The following is a 26,128-nucleotide window of genomic DNA, read 5'->3' as shown; positions in this document are numbered from 1 at the left end:
TAGTTCACTGGCATTCACAGACCCATTACTAAGTGTCAGTAAAAACTAAACAGAGAGCATATGAACCTTTTACCTGGGTCTGAGACGGTACTAGCAGGACATCTCTCTCTCCCTTTAAATTGACATAAGCAAAACACTTCCCCCCCAGACCTCCTAGATATGATCGGTGTATTAGTCTCGCAGGGTCAGGTTCCTAAAAGAGAAAAACTCCTCTGCAGAATGGAGGGGGAGCAGTTTTATTGTATAACCTTGGGGGTTATTTTGTCAGAATGATACAAAATAGGCAATGTGTTTTTTTTGTTTTCATCTTTTGACAATGACTAGTGTTTGATACATTACACTGTCCGTGTATGTGGATGTTGAGTCAGCATGTTTAAATGGCTGTGGTGCTGTGTAAGTGTCTGTTCCCCGCTACACAGGGAGCGTGTGTGGGTGTGCATGCGCACTCTGCACTGTGCAGTCCAGTCCAGTTATTGCTTTCAGCCCTGACACAGATGGTCCTCAGTGATACCACATACCAGAGTCATTGTTTAGGAAAGCCGAGCTCCAGGAGATAATTGACAGCCATAGAGCGGTCCCATCCCCCAGTCCACCTCTCTCTCTCTCTCTCTCTCTCTCTCTCTCTCTTTCTCTCTCTCTCTCTCTTTCACCCTAGCAGCAGAGCTCAGGATGGCTGCTGATTGGTTGCTTGACTCTCTTTGTGTGCTATGTGTAGCGTGACGTCTCGCTGTGTGTGTTTTCATGCGAGTGTATGGTTGAAGGGGTAGGGGGGAGTTTTCACAACACGAATGCAGTTAGCTTTACTCGCTGGAAAGACAGAGAGGGAGGAGGGGGGTTAAAAGATTAAAGAGGGAGTGGGAGGAGGTAGTGTGTAGTGCAGCAGTGAAAGCGATCAGAGGCTGGCTTAAAAAAAAACTCTCCCGTGTGTGTGCGTGGTAGACCTATTGGTGTAGGGGAACAAGCGAGAGAGAGAGAGGGAGGGACAGAGAGAATGTGTGTTTGTACTTGGGCTGAAGTAAAACAGGATTTAAAACACAAGATGGCTTCCTGAATGGATTGGAGCAAAGACGAGAGATAGAGTGATAGTAGGGGTTAGACGAGAGGAAGCTTGAGTCTTCTGATGGGGATACGGCCAGCCGACGGAGAGAGAGAGAAGCACACCAAGGCAGATTGGCTCACTGGGTAAATATTAATTACCAGGCAGAATGCCGGCCCTGAAGGGGGGTATATTTGAGATAGAGTAGAGGGGGGCGGAGAGACCAGGAGGGTTAGCTGGAGACAAAACACTGCCGGCATTCTAAACAGCTAGATGGGGGTAGGGTTAGGGGGACAAATGTAAACTGCTGCTATTGTTTCATTACTTAAATGATTACTGCTGTTACTGTAAATGTAACAACCCCATTGCAGTGTCTGAACGTTGCTTTTATTCTCTTATTGACACTAATCTATACATGAATATAAACTGTATATGAATTATGAACATGTAATAATTCATGACCATTTACCTGAAATATTAAGTTGATATGAGGTCATGGTGATATTTAAAGGCAAATACAGTAGCTACAATCGTGAATAGAGGCTATCCTCTTTCATGATGCATTACATAATTTGATCATTAAAACAGAATCCTTGCTCTCTCACTCTCTCACTCTCTCACTCTCTCACTCTTGCTCATAGCAGTAGCACCAGCTTGGCATTTGAAGACTCATGGAAGTGATATGTGTTAGGGTTGTTTTCTGTCAGGGGAGAATATGAGAATGGGATTATATCGGTAAAAATGAATGAATATAAATATTCTTTAGGCAGTCATGTGTGGAGTGACACCTCTTTAAAAAGGCTCATTATATTATTCTTTTGATTGTTGTTCTCCCCCCTCCCTCCGTCCTCTCTCCCTCCCTCCCTCCCTCCCTCCGTCCTCTCTCCCTCCCTCCCTCCCTCCGTCCTCTCTCCCCCTCTCTCCCCTCCCTCCCTCCGTCCTCTCTCCCTCCCTCCCTCCATCCTCTCTCCCTCCGTCCTCTCTCCCTCCCTCCCTCCGTCCTCTCTCCCTCCCTCCCTCCCTCCCTCCGTCCTCTCTCCCTCCCCTCCCTCCCTCCCTCCGTCCTCTCTCCCCCTCTCTCCCTCCCTCCCTCCGTCCTCTCTCCCTCCCTCCCTCCATCCTCTCTCCCTCCGTCCTTCCATCCTCTCTCCCTCCGTCCTCTCTCCCTCCCTCCCTCCGTCCTCTCTCTCTCCCTCCCTCCCTCCGTCCTCTCTCTCTTTCTACCTGTTTTGAATGGCTGGAAAGGTGGAACATTTTGAGGACAACAGTAAAGCCTGGTTTGTAAAGGCCAATCTGGGGACAGAGGTAAGAGAGACTCGACCTGGGGCAGATAGACAGAGCTGGTGGTTGTAATATCTGGTCTATTTCTTTGTTATTAGTGTGATTGGAGAGCTTCAGTCCTTGTGTTCCTGCTGGTCTCTCATCTGTCTGTGATGTCCCTTGTCTTGTTTTGTTGTCTTGGTGTTGTTGGTTTAAAATAAAGAAGAGTTTAGTAGGTTTAGAGTAGTAGGTTTCCATACATTGGGAAGAGAGGTAGGCTATATACTGCTGCAGCTTTTTTAGTGTGTGTGTGTGTGTGTGTGTGTGTGTGTGTGTGTGTGTGTGTGTGTGTGAAAGCACATGTTCATGTTTATGCATCATATTAGTGAGCTTCACACTTGCCCCTGATCTACAAACAGACATACTGTAAATAGACATCCACTGTCGTCACTGTCGTGCCCATGGCATCTGTCTGTTGGCGCTCACGCCAGTGACCATGTTTGGTTTGTGTTCAGAGTTGTCTGAGCTCTGTGTCATAGAGGAGAGGTGTTTAAAGTCAGGTGTGTAAACCAACACATACTGTAGTGCAGTGTGTAGTTAGTTCTCTTCCCCCTCTAGCTCGCTGCATGGCTGCTAGTTCAGCGCTCAGGCTTTCTGGCGGCTGCGTCTTGCACTAGGTTGTTGTGATTAAGTGGCTGGCGGCAAGGCTGGGTCGGATTTTAAAGCGTCCCGGGCTGGGTGGCGATTGGCGGCATAGTCAGGCATGTGCTGAGAAAGGCGGCCAGCGAGAGGAGGAGGAGGAGGAAAGGAGGAGGAACCGTACACTCAGGCTCAGGAGACAGGGGGCAGGCCCTCCTCTCAGAGTTCTGAAGTCAGCTGAGCTAAAAGTTAGTGGGTCACACAGACACGCATGCGCGTGTGTGTGTGTGTGTGGTAACCTGTAGCACGTGGCCTCTAAGCGCTGGCGGGCTGTTGTTCCCTGGTCTACCAAGTCGTGGCACGCTTGTGTGTTTATATACGGAGTGAATCTGATACGGTTTCAGACAGAAGATTCTGTCCGTGCTGTTGCTGAACTGGCAGTCTGTTTATAGCAGGAGACTGGCAAAGCTGATCAATGTCCAATATTCTGACACGTGTCTGTTTTTGGAGCATTCTGTCATTGTTAGACTGGTTGTCAATGTTGAGTTTTGACATGTGTACCTCTGTATACTCTGTATAGTCACTTTATTTGGGGCAGAATTTAGTTGTAGGCTTTTCTTGTTGAACTGACTGTTTTCACAGTTTCAGTTAGACATGTTCAGACAGTCAGAGAAATGGTTGTCATGTTAGTTTTGACCTCGGTGAACTTCCGCAGGTTTGCTGATAGGCTACATTCTTATCAGCTAAGGCTCTTGGCCACCATCTGTTGTCATGATTAAAGAGAGAGTTCACCCAAATTACAAAATGAACCATTTGTTTCCTTACCCTGTAAGCAGTCTATGTACAAGGTATGACAGCAATCCATGCTTTGGTTTAGTTTATTTGTCAGTGTCTGGCAGTGTTTCCAAATGCTAACATTTTAGCATTTGTGACACAATTCCCATTCAAGTCATGGGGCTGTTATTAGCATTGTTCGCATGTTCAGATCATCTATACGTGACTTTGGTGAGCTTCGCAATCAATTTTTGGATGATGTGGACATGATGCGCGAAAAATGCTAATATCGGTCCCATGACTTGAATGGGTTTTTCCCACAAATGCTAAAACGTCATTCTGGAAAATAGTCAAGGCCGGCTCACCCCATCCATACAAACATCCCCCCCCCGTTGAAGAATCACTTCAGCATACTCTATAAAAATCTAGTTTTCACTCTTTAATTCTACATTGTATATAAATACGATATACAAATAAATATACACATTCAATGTATACATTTTCAGTTCTAGAAGGGTTACACTGGGCTTTGTAGTAGGGTTCTAACACTTTGTAGTAGCTTTTCAGGAAATGCTAGAGCAATGTTAGTTACCACAGACTGCGCTGGTGTGATTTCTCTTCTCTTCAAATCAAGTGTTTCTTTTTCATTCATCAAATGTGCACCTGCACCATGCGCAAATACACGTAGACTGTAAACCGGAAAGGTGGATGGAACAAAGACGCTGAGTCATTGTGTTTCTGACTACAGATGGAAAGTACAGTGCTAGCAGGTTTGGTTTAACCAGGGTGTGTTCCAAATGGCACCCTATGGGCCATGGTCAAAAGTAGTGCACTATAAATGGAATATGGTGCCATGTTGCGGAATCCCCTCCCTTGACTTAGAAAGGGTTAGCCGTGACCTCGTTTCTGTGGCAACAGTGAGTGGCAGATGACATCATGGCATGACCTCCCTCTAGGATGGTCATGTGTTGAGATGGGTTGCGTATGTGTGTGGGAGCGATGTGTATGTAGTATTTACAGGAAGCGTGTGGTGTTTCAGGATAGCTATTCCATTCAGCTTGTTGGCAATAGGCCATGGACTGTTTGTTGGATTGAGAAGGTGGAGTTTTGAAAAGACTGCCCACATGTAGAGAACAAATGTCAGAGCTTTCAATGAAGAATCACGATGCACCTGTGTTCTGTAGAAAACAGTTCTTAGGAATGTATCTGTAGAGCACGAAGAACGATTATTCCTTTTGGTTGTCTTTCCATTGGTTACGTCAGATATTCTTTAATTATCAATAAAAACCTGTATGAATACCACTTGAAATCAAGTGTCTGTCACCCCATAATACTCCTCAGACAAGATGTGCATAAAACATATTGAGCCTCAGTGGGAACCTAAATGACATTTGGATTCATGTTCTGTATTCACCAACTCATTCTCCTCCCCTGATGCAGTCTACAGGGACCACTCAAATGTCAAGAAGGGGTTGAGTATCATCAGCATCCCTGTTGCATGTTTCTGCTCTAATGAACGCTCTATAATGGACTCTCCTGCAAGTGGTGTCTCTTCCCCCTCATCGGACCTGTCTGTGGGGCTGACTGAGGACCCATGGCTTGGCCTAAGTGGTGTCTCTTCCCCTCATCGGACCTGTCTGTGGGGCTGACTGAGGACCCATGGCTTGGCCTAAGTGGTGTCTCTTCCCCCTCATCGGACCTGTCTGTGGGGCTGACTGAGGACCCATGGCTTGGCCTAAGTGGTGTCTCTTCCCCCTCATCGGACCTGTCTGTGGGGCTGACTGAGGACCCATGGATTGGCCTAAGTGGTGTCTCTTCCCCCTCATCGGACCTGTCTGTGGGGCTGACTGAGGACCCATGGCTTGGCCTAAGTGGTGTCTCTTCCCCTCATCGGACCTGTCTGTGGGGCTGACTGAGGACCCATGGATTGGCCTAAGTGGTGTCTCTTCCCCCTCATCGGACCTGTCTGTGGGGCTGACTGAGGACCCATGGCTTGGCCTAAGTTTACGGTGCCCTGTATATGGTGTAGCATGGTTGTAGTGTTGTGGCTCTCGCCCGTGCCGGCTGGCGTCTGGTTTCTCCTGGAGTACAGAATGGCTGAGGCAGTTAACGAAAAATGAATGGGGGAGGAGGAAGAGGCTGTAGTGGCATGTGTTTAACTCGCACCCCTCTGCTGGCTACTCTCCCTCTCAGACTGGGAACTGTGTGTACAGTACTGTCATGAATCCTGCCAAACCATGATTACACATGTCACAATTTAGAACGTATCCATGTAGCTTTGTTTTGAGTTTTCATGATATTGGAGTCATGTCAGGTGTGTTGCTTGGAGTCATGTCAGGTGTGTTGCTTGGAGTCATGTCAGGTGTGTTGCTTGGAACCATGTCTGGTGTGTTGCTTGGAGTCATGTCAGGTGTGTTGCTTGGAACCATGTCTGGTGTGTTGCTTGGAGTCATGTCAGGTGTGTTGCTTGGAACCATGTCTGGTGTGTTGCTTGGAGTCATGTCAGGTGTGTTGCTTGGAGTCATGTCAGGTGTGTTGCTTGGAGTCATGTCTGGTGTGTTGCTTGGAGTCATGTCTGGTGTGTTGCTTGGAGCCATGTCTGGTGTGTTGCTTGGGACCATGTCTGGTGTGTTGCTTGGAACCATGTCTGGTGTGTTGCTTGGAACCATGTCTGGTGTGTTGCTTGGAGCCATGTCTGGTGTGTTGCTTGGGTACATGTCTGATGTGTTGCTTGGGAACATGTCTGGTGTGTTGCTTGGTGACATGTCTGGTGTGTTGCTTGGAGGCATGTCTGGTGTGTTGCTTGGAGGCATGTCTGGTGTGTTGCTTGGGGACATGTCTGGTGTGTTGCTTGGTGTGATGTCTGGAAACTATTTAAACACATGGATACAATCTGCTAGGCTACAAGCTTGGTATATAGACGATACAATATGGCTTGAAAACGTTAGATATTTTACAACAGACGTCATGGTTATTGGATATGTATGGTATGTAGTGGTTGATGTAAAGCATGACAGAGCACAGGGATTGATGGTGTGTTCTCTGCAGTGCTACAGGCAAAGCGAGCGTTGGCCCTTTATAACGGGCTACGCCTGACTTGAACATATGGGGAGCTAATCTTAGCCTGACTCCTGGGAGAGACAAGGCTGGCAAAATGCCACTGTGCAGGGGAAGGTTCTCTCTATTTTTTCACTTTAACTCCCTCTATATATTTATATTTATCTCCTCTCTCTAGCTCTCTCTCTCCCTTCTCTCTCTAGCTCTCTCCCACCCACCTCTCTCTCTCTAGTTCTCTCACCCACCTCTCTCTCTCTAGTTCTCTCTCTCTCTCTCTCTGTCTCATTGGTGTTAGGTTGTTGCACCATAGTTGTATTATTTTCTAATATTTTCCTTCACTGTACTGCTGTAGCCTACTGTTTGTTGTATGTCTGTCTTTGATGCATGGGTCTTGGTCAGATTCCTACCCAAAGGAATCCAACTGAAAGAAGGTGCTATTGTGGGATTTAAACAGTATGACTTCATCTAACTACAGTGACATCATCTGCTATCCATTCCACTGTTTGTCAAATACAGTATTTCAACCATTTGCGAGGGTATTATTTCCTCCTTTTGTTCACTACATTAAACCCTTTCACCCTTTCTTCCCCCATCTCTCTACCCTCTTCCCCCATCTCTCTACCCTCTTCCCCCATCTCTCTACCCTCTTCCCCCATCTCTCTACCCTCTTCCCCCATCTCTCTACCCTCTTCCCCCATCTCTCTACCCTCTTCCCCCCATCTCTCCACCCACTCCTTGCCTCCTCATATTTCCCTCTATTTTCCATTCAGTCCCAAGTCTTTCCCACAAAGACCACTCTTTTAAAAACACTATTCCTTCTTCATTTTCCTCCCCCTCTCTTGGTGCTGGAGTGTTTTTGGTGACTCCACCCTGGCCTCTCCCTCCCCTCTCCTTCCTCATGCCTCCTCTCCTCCTCTCTCCCTTTCTGATGAGTGGTGGAGTGGGGCAGGCAGGCAGACCTCACACCCCCAGGTGGGCTGTGTGTGCGCGTGCTGACTTGCACATGCCTCGTGTCAGGGAGGAGGGCAGAGTCAGGTGGATAACCTACACCGCCACCCTACGTCTCTCTGTGTCCCTCTCTCTGTCCCTCTATGTGTTTCTCTCTGCCCAATTCTGTTCCTGCCCAGAGCAGAGTAGGAGCCCACAGGTCAGGGACAACACAGAGTAGGGGAAAAACAGAATTAGTGAGCAGAAAGATGGATGAGGATAGATTCTCAGATATTTTTGTTATTCCTGTTTTCTATGCTACACTTTCAGTCCCACTCAGCATTCATCCTCACCAATGCATCCACTGACCCTCTGTCATTGTGTATGTATGCGTGAGAGCACAATCCAATGTGTTAGACAAGCCAGCCAGCCTGTACTCTGCAGTATTCACTCTTCTGTGTACAGATAGAGGAACAATCCTCTAAATGTTAATTTGCGTGTGTTCCCCTGTTTATGTGACCCTTAGTGTGTTTGCCTGTGTGTGTTTCTCTGCCTGTGTGCTTATGCGTGTGTGTGTGTGTGTGTGTGTGTGTGTCACATGGAGCATGTGTGTCAGAACAGATGACCTTGATGGTATGAGGCTGGAGGGGAGGAGGGTGTGTAATGTGGTAATGTGGGTCAGAACAGATGACCTGGAGGGGAGGAGGGTGTGTAATGTGGTAATGTGGGTCAGAACAGATGACCTGGAGGGGAGGAGGGTGTGTAATGTGTGTCAGAACAGATGACCTGGAGGGGAGGAGGGTGTGTAATGTGTGTCAGAACAGATGACCTTGATGGTATGAGGCTGGAGGGGAGGAGGGTGTGTAATGTGGTAATGTGGGTCAGAACAGATGACCTGGAGGGGAGGAGGGTGTGTAATGTGGTAATGTGGGTCAGAACAGATGACCTGGAGGGGAGGAGGGTGTGTAATGTGTGTCAGAACAGATGACCTGGAGGGGAGGAGGGTGTGTAATGTGGGTCAGGGACTGACGGGAAGACATTAGAGTGGGGGTTGGACCCTGCTCTGTCAGGAACACAGAGCAATGATCTGATTTGGGTGTCTGGACTCTGTCATCTATTGATGACCTAGGCTGTGTTCCTCCATAAGAAGATATGCACTGTATACTGCATAGTCCTCTGCTGTTAGAGAAGATGGGACCTGAATGGAAGACACGGTGGTTGTTCTGACACAAGCCTCCCTACACATGAGGGGAGAGGGTTGCATCATCCGCTAGGACTACCTGATGTCTTACACCTGCCATCTTCTACACTGAGAGCTGGGCTCCTCTGTACCCTGTAGAAATAAATCATATGCTCTGTTTGTTATGTTTTGTCATTTACATCATTGAGATTCACCCCACCTGTCTTGATCAGTGGAGGCTGGTGGGAGGAGCTGTAGGAGGATGGGCTCATTCTAATGGCTGAAATGGAACGGTATCAAACACATCAAGCATATGGAAACCACATCTGACTCCGTTCCGATTATTCCATTCCGGCCAGTTCAATGAGCCCATCCTCCTACAGCTCCTCCCACCAGCCTCCACTGGTCTTGGTAAAGTAGGTACATACGTTTGTGTGTGTGTGTGTTGTTTTCTTGTCAGTGTGGGTGAATGGTTGGATGAGAAGATGAGTCAGACTAGTAGTCATGGTAAAAATGTGAACACAGCTGCACTTCTATACTGTCAGCACTCCTACAAGGCCAATACTCTGCTTTGTGCATGTGTGTGTGGAAGAGTGAGAGACGGAGATGGAGGAGTTGAGATGTTGAATCACACCTCCTGATGATTGTCTTAAGTTAATTTCATTTCTGAGATACCACATACCACGCACCTCATGTTCAAATAGAGTACTCCTACTGTACGTGTTGAATTGTCCGTCTGTTTATGGAATCATCACATTCTCCTTCTTTAGGTGTCCCTCATCAAACAGCACCTGTGTTGTTGTTATTATTCACTACGTCAGTTTATCATTGGTTGCTATGGAACGACCCTGTATTGTTCTGAGAGCAGAGCACTCACTTTTCTATGAAGTCGTCTGTGCTAGTTGTGTGCTTTGTGGTTAGAGAGTAAACCAGGTTGTTATGTCTGTTAGGGCTTTAGGAGAACACAGAGGGACTTCAGAAAGTATTCATACCCCTTGACTTATTCCACATTATGTTGTGTTACAGCCTGAAATCAAAATGGATTATATTGATATTTTTTTCTCACTCATCTAATACTCTGCATGCCAGTCTATCTTGTTGAAGAGTTAAGGAAAGACTGACTGCGTCACTTCTTGTTTTGCTAAGAAACTACAAATTGTTTGCATAGTCAACTTACACACAGCACTGACACACACTTACCCCACCAGACATGCCACCAGGGATCTTTTCACAGTCCCCAGGTCCAGAACATATTCAAGGAAACGTACAGTATTATACAGAGCCATGAGTGAATGGAACTCCCTTCCATCTTATATACAGTATTATACAGAGTGATGAGTGAATGGAACTCCCTTCCATCTTATATACAGTATTATACAGAGTGATGAGTGAATGGAACTCCCTTCCATCTTATATACAGTATTATACAGAGTGATGAGTGAATGGAACTCCCTTCCATCTTATATACAGTATTATACAGAGAGTGAATGATCCCTTCCATCTTATATACAGTAATGGAACTCCCTTCCATCTTATATACAGTATTATACAGAGCCATGAGTGAATGGAACTCCCTTCCATCTTATATACAGTATTATACAGAGCCATGAGTGAATGGAACTCCCTTCCATCTTATATACAGTATTATACAGAGTGATGAGTGAATGGAACTCCCTTCCATCTTATATACAGTATTATACAGAGCGATGAGTGAATGGAACTCCCTTCCATCTTATATACAGTATTATACAGAGTGATGAGTGAATGGAACTCCCTTCCATCTTATATACAGTATTATACAGAGCCATGAGTGAATGGAACTCCCTTCCATCTTATATACAGTATTATACAGAGTGATGAGTGAATGGAACTCCCTTCCATCTTATATACAGTATTATACAGAGCCATGAGTGAATGGAACTCCCTTCCATCTTATATACAGTATTATACAGAGTGATGAGTGAATGGAACTCCCTTCCATCTTATATACAGTATTATACAGAGTGATGAGTGAATGGAACTCCCTTCCATCTTATATACAGTATTATACAGAGTGATGAGTGAATGGAACTCCCTTCCATCTTATATACAGTATTATACAGAGTGATGAGTGAATGGAACTCCCTTCCATCTTATATACAGTATTATACAGAGCGATGAGTGAATGGAACTCCCTTCCATCTTATATACAGTATTATACAGAGCGATGAGTGAATGGAACTCCCTTCCATCTTATATACAGTATTATACAGAGTGATGAGTGAATGGAACTCCCTTCCATCTTATATACAGTATTATACAGAGCGATGAGTGAATGGAACTCCCTTCCATCTTATATACAGTATTATACAGAGCCATGAGTGAATGGAACTCCCTTCCATCTTATATACAGTATTATACAGAGCCATGAGTGAATGGAACTCCCTTCCATCTTATATACAGTATTATACAGAGCCATGAGTGAATGGAACTCCCTTCCATCTTATATACAGTATTATACAGAGTGATGAGTGAATGGAACTCCCTTCCATCTTATATACAGTATTATACAGAGTGATGAGTGAATGGAACTCCCTTCCATCTTATATACAGTATTATACAGAGCCATGAGTGAATGGAACTCCCTTCCATCTTATATACAGTATTATACAGAGTGATGAGTGAATGGAACTCCCTTCCATCTTATATACAGTATTATACAGAGCCATGAGTGAATGGAACTCCCTTCCATCTTATATACAGTATTATACAGAGTGATGAGTGAATGGAACTCCCTTCCATCTTATATACAGTATTATACAGAGCCATGAGTGAATGGAACTCCCTTCCATCTTATATACAGTATTATACAGAGCGATGAGTGAATGGAACTCCCTTCCATCTTATATACAGTATTATACAGAGCCATGAGTGAATGGAACTCCCTTCCATCTTATATACAGTATTATACAGAGCCATGAGTGAATGGAACTCCCTTCCATCTTATATACAGTATTATACAGAGCCATGAGTGAATGGAACTCCCTTCCATCTTATATACAGTATTATACAGAGTGATGAGTGAATGGAACTCCCTTCCATCTTATATACAGTATTATACAGAGTGATGAGTGAATGGAACTCCCTTCCATCTTATATACAGTATTATACAGAGCCATGAGTGAATGGAACTCCCTTCCATCTTATATACAGTATTATACAGAGTGATGAGTGAATGGAACTCCCTTCCATCTTATATACAGTATTATACAGAGTGATGAGTGAATGGAACTCCCTTCCATCTTATATACAGTATTATACAGAGCCATGAGTGAATGGAACTCCCTTCCATCTTATATACAGTATTATACAGAGCCATGAGTGAATGGAACTCCCTTCCATCTTATATACAGTATTATACAGAGCGATGAGTGAATGGAACTCCCTTCCATCTTATATACAGTATTATACAGAGCCATGAGTGAATGGAACTCCCTTCCATCTTATATACAGTATTATACAGAGCCATGAGTGAATGGAACTCCCTTCCATCTTATATACAGTATTATACAGAGCCATGAGTGAATGGAACTCCCTTCCATCTTATATACAGTATTATACAGAGTGATGAGTGAATGGAACTCCCTTCCATCTTATATACAGTATTATACAGAGTGATGAGTGAATGGAACTCCCTTCCATCTTATATACAGTATTATACAGAGTGATGAGTGAATGGAACTCCCTTCCATCTTATATACAGTATTATACAGAGCGATGAGTGAATGGAACTCCCTTCCATCTTATATACAGTATTATACAGAGCCATGAGTGAATGGAACTCCCTTCCATCTTATATACAGTATTATACAGAGCCATGAGTGAATGGAACTCCCTTCCATCTTATATACAGTATTATACAGAGTGATGAGTGAATGGAACTCCCTTCCATCTTATATACAGTATTATACAGAGTGATGAGTGAATGGAACTCCCTTCCATCTTATATACAGTATTATACAGAGCCATGAGTGAATGGAACTCCCTTCCATCTTATATACAGTATTATACAGAGCCATGAGTGAATGGAACTCCCTTCCATCTTATATACAGTATTATACAGAGTGATGAGTGAATGGAACTCCCTTCCATCTTATATACAGTATTATACAGAGCGATGAGTGAATGGAACTCCCTTCCATCTTATATACAGTATTATACAGAGCGATGAGTGAATGGAACTCCCTTCCATCTTATATACAGTATTATACAGAGCGATGAGTGAATGGAACTCCCTTCCATCTTATATACAGTATTATACAGAGTGATGAGTGAATGGAACTCCCTTCCATCTTATATACAGTATTATACAGAGTGATGAGTGAATGGAACTCCCTTCCATCTTATATACAGTATTATACAGAGTGATCTTATATACAGTATTATACAGAGTGATGAGTGAATGGAACTCCCTTCCATCTTATATACAGTATTATACAGAGCCATGAGTGAATGGAACTCCCTTCCATCTTATATACAGTATTATACAGAGTGATGAGTGAATGGAACTCCCTTCCATCTTATATACAGTATTATACAGAGCCATGAGTGAATGGAACTCCCTTCCATCTTATATACAGTATTATACAGAGTGATGAGTGAATGGAACTCCCTTCCATCTTATATACAGTATTATACAGAGCCATGAGTGAATGGAACTCCCTTCCATCTTATATACAGTATTATACAGAGCCATGAGTGAATGGAACTCCCTTCCATCTTATATACAGTATTATACAGAGTGATGAGTGAATGGAACTCCCTTCCATCTTATATACAGTATTATACAGAGTGATGAGTGAATGGAACTCCCTTCCATCTTATATACAGCATTATACAGAGTGATGAGTGAATGGAACTCCCTTCCATCTTATATACAGTATTATACAGAGCGATGAGTGAATGGAACTCCCTTCCATCTTATATACAGTATTATACAGAGCCATGAGTGAATGGAACTCCCTTCCATCTTATATACAGTATTATACAGAGTGATGAGTGAATGGAACTCCCTTCCATCTTATATACAGTATTATACAGAGTGATGAGTGAATGGAACTCCCTTCCATCTTATATACAGTATTATACAGAGCCATGAGTGAATGGAACTCCCTTCCATCTTATATACAGTATTATACAGAGCCATGAGTGAATGGAACTCCCTTCCATCTTATATACAGTATTATACAGAGTGATGAGTGAATGGAACTCCCTTCCATCTTATATACAGTATTATAGAGAGTGATGAGTGAATGGAACTCCCTTCCATCTTATATACAGTATTATACAGAGTGATGAGTGAATGGAACTCCCTTCCATCTTATATACAGTATTATACAGAGCCATGAGTGAATGGAACTCCCTCCATCTTATATACAGTATTATACAGAGCCATGAGTGAATGGAACTCCCTTCCATCTTATATACAGTATTATACAGAGTGATGAGTGAATGGAACTCCCTTCCATCTTATATACAGTATTATACAGAGTGATGAGTGAATGGAACTCCCTTCCATCTTATATACAGTATTATACAGAGTGATGAGTGAATGGAACTCCCTTCCATCTTATATACAGTATTATACAGAGTGATGAGTGAATGGAACTCCCTTCCATCTTATATACAGTATTATACAGAGTGATGAGTGAATGGAACTCCCTTCCATCTTATATACAGTATTATACAGAGTGATGAGTGAATGGAACTCCCTTCCATCTTATATACAGTATTATACAGAGTGATGAGTGAATGGAACTCCCTTCCATCTTATATACAGTATTATACAGAGCGATGAGTGAATGGAACTCCCTTCCATCTTATATACAGTATTATACAGAGCCATGAGTGAATGGAACTCCCTCCCATCTTATATACAGTATTATACAGAGTGATGAGTGAATGGAACTCCCTTCCATCTTATATACAGTATTATACAGAGTGATGAGTGAATGGAACTCCCTTCCATCTTATATACAGTATTATACAGAGTGATGAGTGAATGGAACTCCCTTCCATCTTATATACAGTATTATACAGAGTGATGAGTGAATGGAACTCCCTTCCATCTTATATACAGTATTATACAGAGTGATGAGTGAATGGAACTCCCTTCCATCTTATATACAGTATTATACAGAGTGATGAGTGAATGGAACTCCCTTCCATCTTATATACAGTATTATACAGAGCGATGAGTGAATGGAACTCCCTTCCATCTTATATACAGTATTATACAGAGTGATGAGTGAATGGAACTCCCATCTTATATACAGTATTATACAGAGTGATGAGTGAATGGAACTCCCTTCCATCTTATATACAGTATTATACAGAGCCATGAGTGAATGGAACTCCCTTCCATCTTATATACAGTATTATACAGAGTGATGAGTGAATGGAACTCCCTTCCATCTTATATACAGTATTATACAGAGTGATGAGTGAATGGAACTCCCTTCCATCTTATATACAGCATTATACAGAGTGATGAGTGAATGGAACTCCCTTCCATCTTATATACAGTATTATACAGAGTGATGAGTGAATGGAACTCCCTTCCATCTTATATACAGTATTATACAGAGTGATGAGTGAATGGAACTCCCTTCCATCTTATATACAGCATTATACAGAGTGATGAGTGAATGGAACTCCCTTCCATCTTATATACAGTATTATACAGAGTGATGAGTGAATGGAACTCCCTTCCATCTTATATACAGTATTATACAGAGTGATGAGTGAATGGAACTCCCTTCCATCTTATATACAGTATTATACAGAGTGATGAGTGAATGGAACTCCCTTCCATCTTAGTGAACAGCAAACCTGGTTTAAAAAACATAAATACAAAAATACATCACGGCACAACACCTCTCCCCCAAGTGACCTACTTGTTGTGTGTATGTACTGACATGTGACCTACTTGGTGTGTGTATGTACTGACGTGACCTACTTGGTGTGTGTATGTACTGACATGTGACCTACTTGGTGTGTGTATGTACTGACATGTGACCTACTTGGTGTGTGTATGTACTGACATGTGACCTACATGTTGTGTGTATGTACTGACATGTGACCTACTTGGTGTGTGTATGTACTGACATGTGACCTACTTGGTGTGTGTATGTACTGACATGTGACCTACTTGGTGTGTGTATGTACTGACATGTGACCTACTTGGTGTGTGTATGTACTGACATGTGACCTACTTGGTGTGTGTGTACTGCATGTGACCTACTTGGTGTGTGTATGTACTGACATGTGACCTACTTGGTGTGTGTATGTACTGACATGTGACCTACATGTTGTGTGTATGTACTGACATGTGACCTACTTGGTGTGTGTATGTACTGACATGTGACCTACTTGGTGTGTGTATGTACTGACATGTGACCTACTTGGTGTGTGTATGTACTGACATGTGACCTACTTGGTGTGTGTATGTACTGACATGTGACCTACTTGTTGTGTGTATGTACTGACATGTGACCTACTTGGTGTGTGTATGTACTGACGTGACCTACTTGGTGTGTGTATGTACTGACATGTGACCTACTTGGTGTGTGTATGTACTGACATGTGACCTACTTGGTGTGTGTATGTACTGACATGTGACCTACATGTTGTGTGTATGTACTGACATGTGACCTACTTGGTGTGTGTATGTACTGACATGTGACCTACTTGGTGTGTGTATGTACTGACATGTGACCTACTTGGTGTGTGTATGTACTGACATGTGACCTACTTGGTGTGTGTATGTACTGACATGTGACCTACTTGGTGTGTGTGTACTGCATGTGACCTACTTGGTGTGTGTATGTACTGACATGTGACCTACTTGGTGTGTGTATGTACTGACATGTGACCTACATGTTGTGTGTATGTACTGACATGTGACCTACTTGGTGTGTGTATGTACTGACATGTGACCTACTTGGTGTGTGTATGTACTGACATGTGACCTACTTGGTGTGTGTATGTACTGACATGTGACCTACTTGGTGTGTGTAACTGATAGACGCATGCACACCACATGTTTTTAAATTAATGTCAATTGTAAAGTATTTTGTATTTTTGATATGTGTCAGACCCCCAGTAAGACTCTGTCACCATTGGCTTCGACTCATGGGGATCCTAATAAATCATAAATCATCTACACACAATACCCCATAAATCATCTACACACAATACCCCATAAATCATCTACACACAATACCCCATAAATCATCTACACACAATACCCCATAAATCATCTACACACAATACCCCATAAATCATCTACACACAATACCCCATAAATCATCTACACACAATACCCCATGATATTTCAACTGTGTTATTTACATTTCACTTTGAAAAGAGTGGATGTTAGTTTGTCCCCATCCGACACATAAAGGGCTGGTTTACTGGACACCAGAAAGGGTACGAGGGTAAAATCACTGGGGAAGCTGGAGGGGCAGAGTGTGTTACTTTATGGGAAGCCTGGCTTCCATTGGCATGAATACGCTCCAGGGCTGAACACAGATTTAAGCCTAGTCTTGGATTAGAAACAAACTCAATGGAAATTCTAATCTGTGTCCAGAAAACAGCCCTTTATGGTTCCACAATACAGTCCGGACATGGCCGTCAACTGAAGTGACTCTGACGTACTGAGGTGACTACCAGGGCCAACAGGGCTCATCAGGGAGGTGGCGGTCTTGCCATACTAGATAAGTAGGTCTGTTGTCTGAGGTATGATGGCTGCTGGTCTGCTCTTCCCTGGCGGTCTATCACAAAACAGTAGCACTAACCTAAAACTACCTCAGGGTTACCGTAACAAACATTGATTATGTTTGCTTACTTTTTTGGGAAAGAAATTAATTTAAAAAACAGTATAGTTCTGACAGGAGAATTGGAGTGTAGACTGCTATTAGTAGATGCATCTGTTGTATATAGTGGCCAACTGGTTGCTTAAAAGCATCACGATTATTTAACCGAACTCCAACTGTCTATATGACATAGCGAGAACAGCTTTTTAGAAATAGGTTTGGCGAATCAAATTCATATTGTGAATTCATATTCATGTTGTATTCAAGTGTCAAATAATGTAGCATTTCTGGTTCTAAAAACTGGCGAGTGGTACGCGGTGATACAGTTTGCTTATTTTGTTGTTTTACATGCTCATCTGCTCACAACAATAGAGTGTGTGTTATTCTAGAGAATGGAGAGGGTTAAGTTCGCTCTAAGCGCAAGAAATGCTGTGTCACTGTACTGGGGGAGAGAGCAAGCATAGTCAGGAGGGTGGATGAATGAGTGTGTGTGTGTGATGGGGGAAGGGGGGGGGTCTACACACTGTCATATGACACATCCACCAGCCTGTGCAAGCGGGTGGGCAGGGTGGGAGCGAGGTTGTGAGATTCTGATGATGTAACAGCTATGTCATAACTACATGCTTTCACTAGCTCTCACGCCCACCTGCCCTCTCTCTCTCTCTCTCTCTCTCTCTCTCTCTCTCTCTCTTTCATTGGTGCTTCCTGGGCATGTGACATAACAAACTTCCCTTTACTAGGCACCGGCTTGGGTTGTGCCGTGTTTGTCTTTGGGTTGTGAGTGTGTGCCAGACAGCGCTGGTGGAGGACTGTGAACAACAGGGCCAGAGAGTAAAAGCCTCAAAGGGTTGGAGAGACACTGACTGCGATGAACCTGGAGCGAAGGAAAGCAAAGGAAGGGACGGAAACTGAACTAGTGAGAGAGAAAGCGGGAGCAAAAAAAGAGAGCGTGAAAGAGAGAGATCGAGGGAGAGGTTACTCAAGTTAATCCAGCAAGTGCGCAGCGCTCACATGCTCAGTGAGGGATAATAAGAGAACGATACTGCGCAGGAGCCGACAAGGATCTCATCTGCATGGAGGAGAGAAGAGACGTCGGCCATGTTTTTTCCCCCTCTTCTGCCATAAATCCGATTCCAAACTTCTAGCAGTGCTGCTGAAGGAGAGAGTGAGGACAGAGAGAAGAGAAGGTGCAGAGAAGGGCGGTCAGAGGGGTAGCATGAACAAGTGGAGCGAGCCAGCGACGATGGTGCTAAAGCTGAGCAATGGTGAGGGGATAACGTTGGAAAAACATTGGAGGGACCGAGTGAGACTGAAAGACCAACCCGGCCGACTGGAAGGAGAGGCAAAGCAGCCACGCCATGGAGAAGGAGAGACGCCGGAATCGTTTCTGTCCTCTTAGGCTTTGTTGCAAATGATGTTGCTGTTTGTCGACGTCTCTAGTACCACCATGTCACTGTGGACGTTCTCTGTCAAGCGACAAGCGGCTCGATCTCTGTTCCCACTTCCTTCTCGTATCCATGGTCTCCTCTCTTGCTATAGCCGAAGTCACATGAATAAGACAACTGACTAGGTTGTTATGTGTGTGTGAGTGTTGCATTTCTGTAGCTCAACATCTCTCCTTACTCTCCCCTCTATGTTCCTCTCCTCTCTACTGTCTCTCTAGCTTCCTTTATCCCTGTGGTTAGTATCTTACCCAACGGTTGTCGACCGCTGCTTGTACTGTTCCCCAGCCTCTAGTCCTCTAGTCTTTATCCCTCTCTCTCAATCACATTCAATCCTCCATTCTCTTCGTCTTTCACATGTATGAATCAGGAAATGAAAGGCATTAGAAACGATTGAGTGTAAAACGTATTGGCACCTTTTTAAAGTCATCTCAAGCCATCGCTATCCTCTGGTATTTAGGAGACTCGCTGTGCACTGTCTCGCCTTCACAAGTCCTAGACTTAGACTGCTCCTCTTCCCCCGGTATTACCTCGCAATGAGCGACACATCAGCCGGCGGTGAAGGTAACAGACCTGTAGAGAAATAAATAGTTATTATTAACATAGTTGTGGTAAAAGGCAGAGAAACAAACAGAGAGATGGTCATCGGCTTTGTGGCGGCCAATGGACTATGACAGAAACAGACGTAAAGATGGAAGTACAGCTTGTCTCGCAGGAGGGAGAAAGACTAGTCTGAATTGATCAGATTCAAACCACCTACAGAGATTCTAGTTGTTTTTCTTTCATTTTTTCAATTTTCCTGTTAATGTTCAGAGAGGGCTGCTGAGATTGGCGTTTGCCTGCGTCTAGCGTCTTCCGTCACCTCCGTGCTCAAAAACCGCTCCGCTCTCAGATATCCAAATTATTAGAAGTTACTGGATGGACTAAAACATATAACATCATGTTTTATGAAACACACTGTTATGTATTCAAAGTGTTAGTTTTCAATAAGGGTTTGTGTATGAGAGAGAGAGAGAGAGCATTGCCTGGTAACAGCTCTGCTGCAATGTGCTGCTGTTTCTAGGGCTGCCACTAGCCTCCAACACCCAGCTCTCTCTCTCTCTCTCTCTCTCTCTCTCTCCGCTAGCTGCACACTCCTCCATTCCCTCTTACGTGCCCACTGTGCCTCAGAAAATGGCCTCTCACTCTGCACACACAGAAGAGAGAGGGGGAGAAAGAGACTGACTGAGCGAGAGGTAGAGGAGCGGAGGGAGAGAGAGAGGGGAAGGTGGGGGCTGCAAGGAGATCCAGACTGTGAGCGTAAGAGAAAGAAAAAGGAAGGAAGGAGCAGAGAGGGATAATGGGAGAGGAAAAGGCAGAGAACCGAAAGCCACGGCCGTAAGAAGAGACAGAGAGCGAGCGTGTTGTTGGTTGGGGGAGGTGTGTGTGTGTGTGTGTGTGTGCGTGCGTGTCAGCTCTTATGAATGTGTGCCGCACTGACTATAAAAAAAAGCCTCCGCCAGATTGCTAGTGGCTCCTAGCACCACTATTCTATGCTCCTCTTTACCTCTTCTCCCCTCTGTGTTTCTCCACTACGACTGTCAGGACGTCTAGACCCATGTAAGTACTGGAGCTGTCTGGGGCTCTTTACTGCTTTTTTTCTCATGGTTCTTCTTTCATGTTTTCTCTGTGAGAGACAAGGCAGGAAAGGCAGTGGAGGGGTTGGAAGGGAGGGAGGGGGAAGGAGTGGGGTGGAGTGAGAGTGGGGTAGGAGAATGAGGGAGGGAGGGAGTGGGGTTTGGGTTGGGGGTGGGAGAAGGAGGGAGAGAGTGGGGTGGGGGTGGGAGAAGGAGGGAGGGAGTGGGGTGGGGGTGGGAGAAGGAGGGAGGGAGTGGGGTGGGAGAAGGAGGGAGGGAGTGGGGTGGGGGTGGGAGAAGGAGGGAGGGAGTGGGGTTTGGGGTGGGAGAAGGAGGGAGGGAGTGGGGTTTGGGGTGGGAGAAGGAGGGAGGGAGTGGGGTTTGGGTTGGGGGTGGGAGAAGGAGGGAGGGAGTGGGGTTGGGGGTGGGAGAAGGAGGGAGGGAGTGGGGTTTGGGTTGGGGGTGGGAGAATACGGGAGGGAGTGGGGTTTGGGGTGGGGGTGGGAGAAGGAGGGAGGGAGTGTGTCTAAATGTGTGGATTTATGTTCAGCTGTCTACTCCCAGGCTTTATGCCCACCTCCTCCCCTCCCTCCCTCCCTCATGTTTTGCTTTGTGCTGTCAACCTTGAGGGCATCTGTTTTGGTCTGATGGAGGTGGGGATGGACGTGTAGTGGTACAGTTGCATGTTGTTTGAAGGGACTAGTCTCAGTGACTATGGTGTCTAACAGGTTAGGCAGTCTCTTCTAGTTTGGCGTGTTGATGTATTGGAATGGAAGCGCCGTGTGTGTGTGTGACTGAGTGTCCTGGCAGGAGAGAGTAGGGTGTGTGTGTGTGTGACTGAGTGTCCTGGCAGGAGAGAGTAGGGTGTGTGTGTGTGTGTGTGTGTGTGTGTGTGTGTGTCCTAGCAGGAGAGAGTAAGGTGTGTGTGTGACTGAATGTCCTAGCAGGAGAGAGTAGGGTGTGGGTGTGTGTGACTGAATGTCCTAGCAGGAGAGAGTAGGGTGTGTGTGTGTGACTGAGTGTCCTGGCAGGAGAGAGTAGGGTGTGTGTGTGTGACTGAGTGTCCTGGCAGGAGAGAGTAGGGTGTGTGTGTGTGACTGAGTGTCCTGGCAGGAGAGAGTAGGGTGTGTGTGTGTGTGACTGAGTGTCCTGACAGGAGGGAGTAGGCTCTGGCACGCTGTAAATAGTTTTTCGAGCACATGGTCTGCACTGTCAGAAGCACCGTGGTAGGTACCTGAAGGTGTGAGCGTGCCACAGTGTGTATAGTGCAGTGTGTAGTACGGCGTGTATGAAGAGAGAGAAGGTATTTGTGACAGTCTCATTTGGCTAAATATACACTATATATACTAAAATATGTGGACACCACTTAAAATTTGTGGATTCGCCTATTTCAACCACACCCGTTGTTGCCTGGTGTATAAAATCACGCAGCCTCCATAGACTAACATTGGCAGTGTAAGGGCCTTACTGAAGAGCTCAGTGACTTTCAACATGGCACCGTCATAGGCATATTCATAGGCACCGTCATATTCCAAGAAGTAAGTTCGTCAAATTTCTGCCCTGTTAGAGCTGCCCTGTTAGAGCTGCCCTGTTAGAGCTGCCCTGTTAGAGCTGCCCTGTTAGAGCTGCCCTGTTAGAGCTGCCCTGTTAGAGCTGCCCTGTTAGAGCTGCCCTGTTAGAGCTGCCCTGTTAGAGCTGCCCTGTTAGAGCTGCCCTGTTAGAGCTGCCCTGTTAGAGCTGCCCAGGTCAATTGTAAGTGCTATTATTGTGAAGTGGAAACGTCTAGGAGCAACAACGGCTCAGACGCGAAGTGATAGGCCACACAAGCTCACAGAGCGGGAACGCCAAGTGCTGAAGCACGTAGTGTGTAAATAATTGTCTGTCCTCGGTTGCAATACTCACTACCAACACTCACTGGAAGCAACGTCAGCACAATAACTGTTCGCCAGAAGCTTCATGAAATGGGTTTCCATGGCCGAGCAGCCGCGCCAAGCCTAAGATCACCATGTGCAATGCCAAGTGTCAGCTGGAGTGGTGTAAAGCTCGCCACCATTGGAGCAGTGGAAACACATTTTCTGAAGTGATGAATCATGCTTCAGCATCTGGCAGTTCGACGGACGAATCTGAGTTTGGCGGATGCCAGGAGAACGCTACATGCCTGAATGCATAGTGCCAACTGTAAAATTTGGTGGAGGAGTAATAATGGTCTGGGGCTGTTTTTCATGGTTCGGGCTAGGCCCCTTAGTTCCAGTGAAGGGAAATCTTAACGCTACAGCATTCTAGACGATTTGGTGCTTTCAACTTTGTGGCAACAGTTTGGGGAAGGCCCTTTCCTGTTTCAGCATGACAACGCCCCCGTGCACAAAGCGAGGTCCATACAGAAATTATTTGTCAACATTGGTGTGGAAGAACTTGACTGGCCTGCACAGAGCCCTGACCTCAACCCCATCAAACACCTTTGGGATGAATTTGAAGCCCGGTTGCGAGCCAGGCCTAATCGCCCAACATCAATGCCCGACCTCACTAATGCTCTTGTGGCTGAATGGAAGCAAGTCCCTGCAGCAATGTTCCAACATCTAGTGGAAAGCCTTGCCAGAAGAGTGGATGCTGTTGTGGCAGCAAAGGGGGGAACAATTCCATATTAATGATTTTGGGATGAGATGTTCAATGAGCGGGTGTCCACATACTTTTGTTCATGTAATATATCTCGAAAGTCCCAGTTAACCGGTTATGAGAACTGTCATTATGGTCGTGTTATTTATTGTTTGCACAGTAGATCCCTGTAAGTCTCAGTTTGAGATGTACAAAGCAACGATACAATTGTTATTGTATGTGTTTCAGAGTGAAAAAGAGTATCAGTGTATCAACTGTATGAAAAGAGGAAAAGAGAGCAGCAATGTGACTGACTGTGGGTTGTTGGGTTGTGATTTTAGTGACCGCTGATTCAACAGACAAGTTATCCAAACTCCTGTTAGTTCAGTCTGCGGTAGGGCAACTTGGGGCCTCTCACTTATCGGCCGGGTGTCCTCCCCCCACCCCTCCAGGGACCCCCACCAGACACCCGGAACAAAAGGTGAATTATAAGGGCCTGAGCAAGCGGCCCATCTAATAAGACACTTCAAAAGGCCCATTTAAATATATTCAAACCACAGGAAAAGCAGGATGTCTTTCTACTTCAGCTGTTAACCAACTATATGAACTACAAACGAGAGCTGTGTTCTCACTGTGAACATACTGTAGATATGATCAAGTCTGCATTGTAAACCGACTAGCATTGTACACAGACCTGTTGGGTCATAACTCAAACAACAAACCAGTCTAGTTCCTCTCTTCTAGACATGTTTAATGGTGTAGCCTACCTTTATGTCTACCTGTATATGTGTGTACAGTAAACTGTGAATGTTTGTGTGTATGTGTGTGTGTGTACAGCATACTGTATGTGTGTGAGGTGGACATTATTATGACTGTGTGTAATCCTTATAGAGCTCTGTCTGTCTGAGCTCACAATGCTTCAGGCTTTATTAATATCTGTCTGTCTGAACAATAGGGCAGGACTTACCTGCTGTAGCCTCACTGCCCTCCCTGCTCTGGCAGGTCCATGAGATAGTGCCATGTTGAATACTTCCTTATTTAGTTTAGGCTTTTGTAGATGTTAAACTTCTAGAATAAGACTTGAAAATGTTCAGAGGCAAATAAAAAATGTTAAATGTATTATTTGGTTATTGTGATATTTAGTGTGACATAGTGTGTCTCTGTGTAGTTGTTCAACATACAGGACCAGTCAAAAGTTTGGACACACCTACTCATTCCATGGTTTTTCTTTATTTTTACTCTTTTCTACATTGTAGAATAATAGTGAAGACATCAAAACTATGAAATAACACATATAGAATCATGTAGTAACCATACAATTGTTAAACTACTTATATATTTGAGGTTCTACAAAGTAGCCACCCTTTGTGTTGATGACAGCTTTGCACACTTGGCATTCTCTCATTGCCAAAATCCTAAAGTATCCCTTTAACTGAGCTTGAAACAGTGCAGATACACGATTCAAGCAGAGATCTGTTGCATTTTTTAAAGTCAGTGTTATGTTGAGAGGGCTGCACTGAGTATACCAAACATTAGGAATACCTTCCTAATATTGAGTTTCACCCCCCACCCTTTGCCCTCAGAACAACCTTTATATGTCGGGGCATGGACTCTACTAGGTGTTGAAAGCGTTCCACAAAGATGCTGGCCCATGTTGACTCCAATGTTTTCCACGATTGTGTCAAGTTGACTGGATGTCCTTTGGATGGTGGAACATTCTTGATACACACGGGAAACTGTTGAGCATGAAAAACCCAGCAGCGATGCAGTTCTTTACACAAACCAGTGCGCCTGGCTCCTACTACCATACCCTGTTCAAAGGCACTTATATTATTTGACTTGCCCATTCACCCTATGAATGGCACACCTACACAATCCATGTCTCAATTGTCTGAAGACTTAAAAATCCTTCTTTCACCTGTCTCCTCCCCTTCATCTACACTGATTTGAAGTGATCTCAATAAGGGATCATAGTTTTCACCTGGATTCCCCTAGTCTGTCTATGTCACGGAAAGAGCAGGTGTCCTTAATGTTTTATACACTCAGTGTAGAGTGTTTTGACAACAGCACTGCTTTGGTTGCACTGTCAAAATGTCACTTAGTTTTTCCCTCCAAAATCATCAGCCAGGCCAGATCTTCTCCATAGTGTTTCAGCCTCCCTTCTGCAGGTCTAGTAAACAGTGGTGTCATCACAGCTAATCTATTGGATGAGCAGCTACAACCCCCAGATGAGATCATCAGCACTATGCTCTATCTCCTAATGGACGCTAATCGAAGGCTGTAGCTACTATCATCTTATTAAGCACACTTGTGAAAGGGCATCAAGAACGTAACCATATACTAACAATAGCTACTCTTTGCTACATCTTTGCTCTCTCGATCCTTCACACATTTGTATTGCATTTGTTGAGGCATCATGCATTGATTGTGTTTAGTCTTACATCATGGTGATATGACATACAGGTGTTGAATGCTGCAGTCTTGTAGAGATACAGTAGATAGTCCCTTGTCATAAAGGCCTGAGGGGGAGAGGTTCAGGACCAAAGGATCAGAAACCAGGAATCCTGCTTGGCTAACCTGATTCAGACAACACTGTTCATTTGGCCAATATAGTAGACAGTCGTTGACAACACAGAGAGCTAATTGACATTTATAGACTGGTAATATACAGTATGTTGACATTCAAACGGGGAAGTTGAGTTGCAAGTTTATTACCAGTAATTATAGAAGTGAATGGTAGATATGCACTA

At 44.6% G+C, this 26,128-nt stretch overlaps 1 protein-coding gene across 4 annotated transcripts in view; it reads left to right on the top strand.

Annotated features, from left to right (window-relative positions):
- Positions 1–852: 852 nt before the first annotated feature.
- The window catches only part of LOC112262693 (methylcytosine dioxygenase TET3-like), a 61,938-nt gene continuing 36,662 nt past the window's right edge, over positions 853–26,128 (top strand). Inside the window, exons 1-2 of one of the 4 annotated variants that reach the window (XM_042331436.1) lie at positions 853–1,182; positions 2,282–2,341. Coding sequence is in view for 1 of the 4 variants with exons in the window: in XM_042331434.1 (XP_042187368.1) it covers positions 18,991–18,993 (3 nt within the window). In the remaining 3 variants the exon portion in view is untranslated. Of the gene's footprint in view, positions 1,183–2,281; positions 2,342–18,471; positions 20,770–26,128 lie in introns of those variants that run through there. The other 3 variants (XM_042331437.1, XM_042331434.1, XM_042331435.1) reach the window with 3 other exon arrangements.

Source organism: Oncorhynchus tshawytscha, linkage group LG12 (assembly GCF_018296145.1).
Source record: "Oncorhynchus tshawytscha isolate Ot180627B linkage group LG12, Otsh_v2.0, whole genome shotgun sequence".
NCBI lineage: Eukaryota > Metazoa > Chordata > Actinopteri > Salmoniformes > Salmonidae > Oncorhynchus > Oncorhynchus tshawytscha.
The sequence above is the reverse complement of the archived record's forward strand: the minus strand, read 5'-3'. Positions and strand labels throughout refer to the sequence as shown.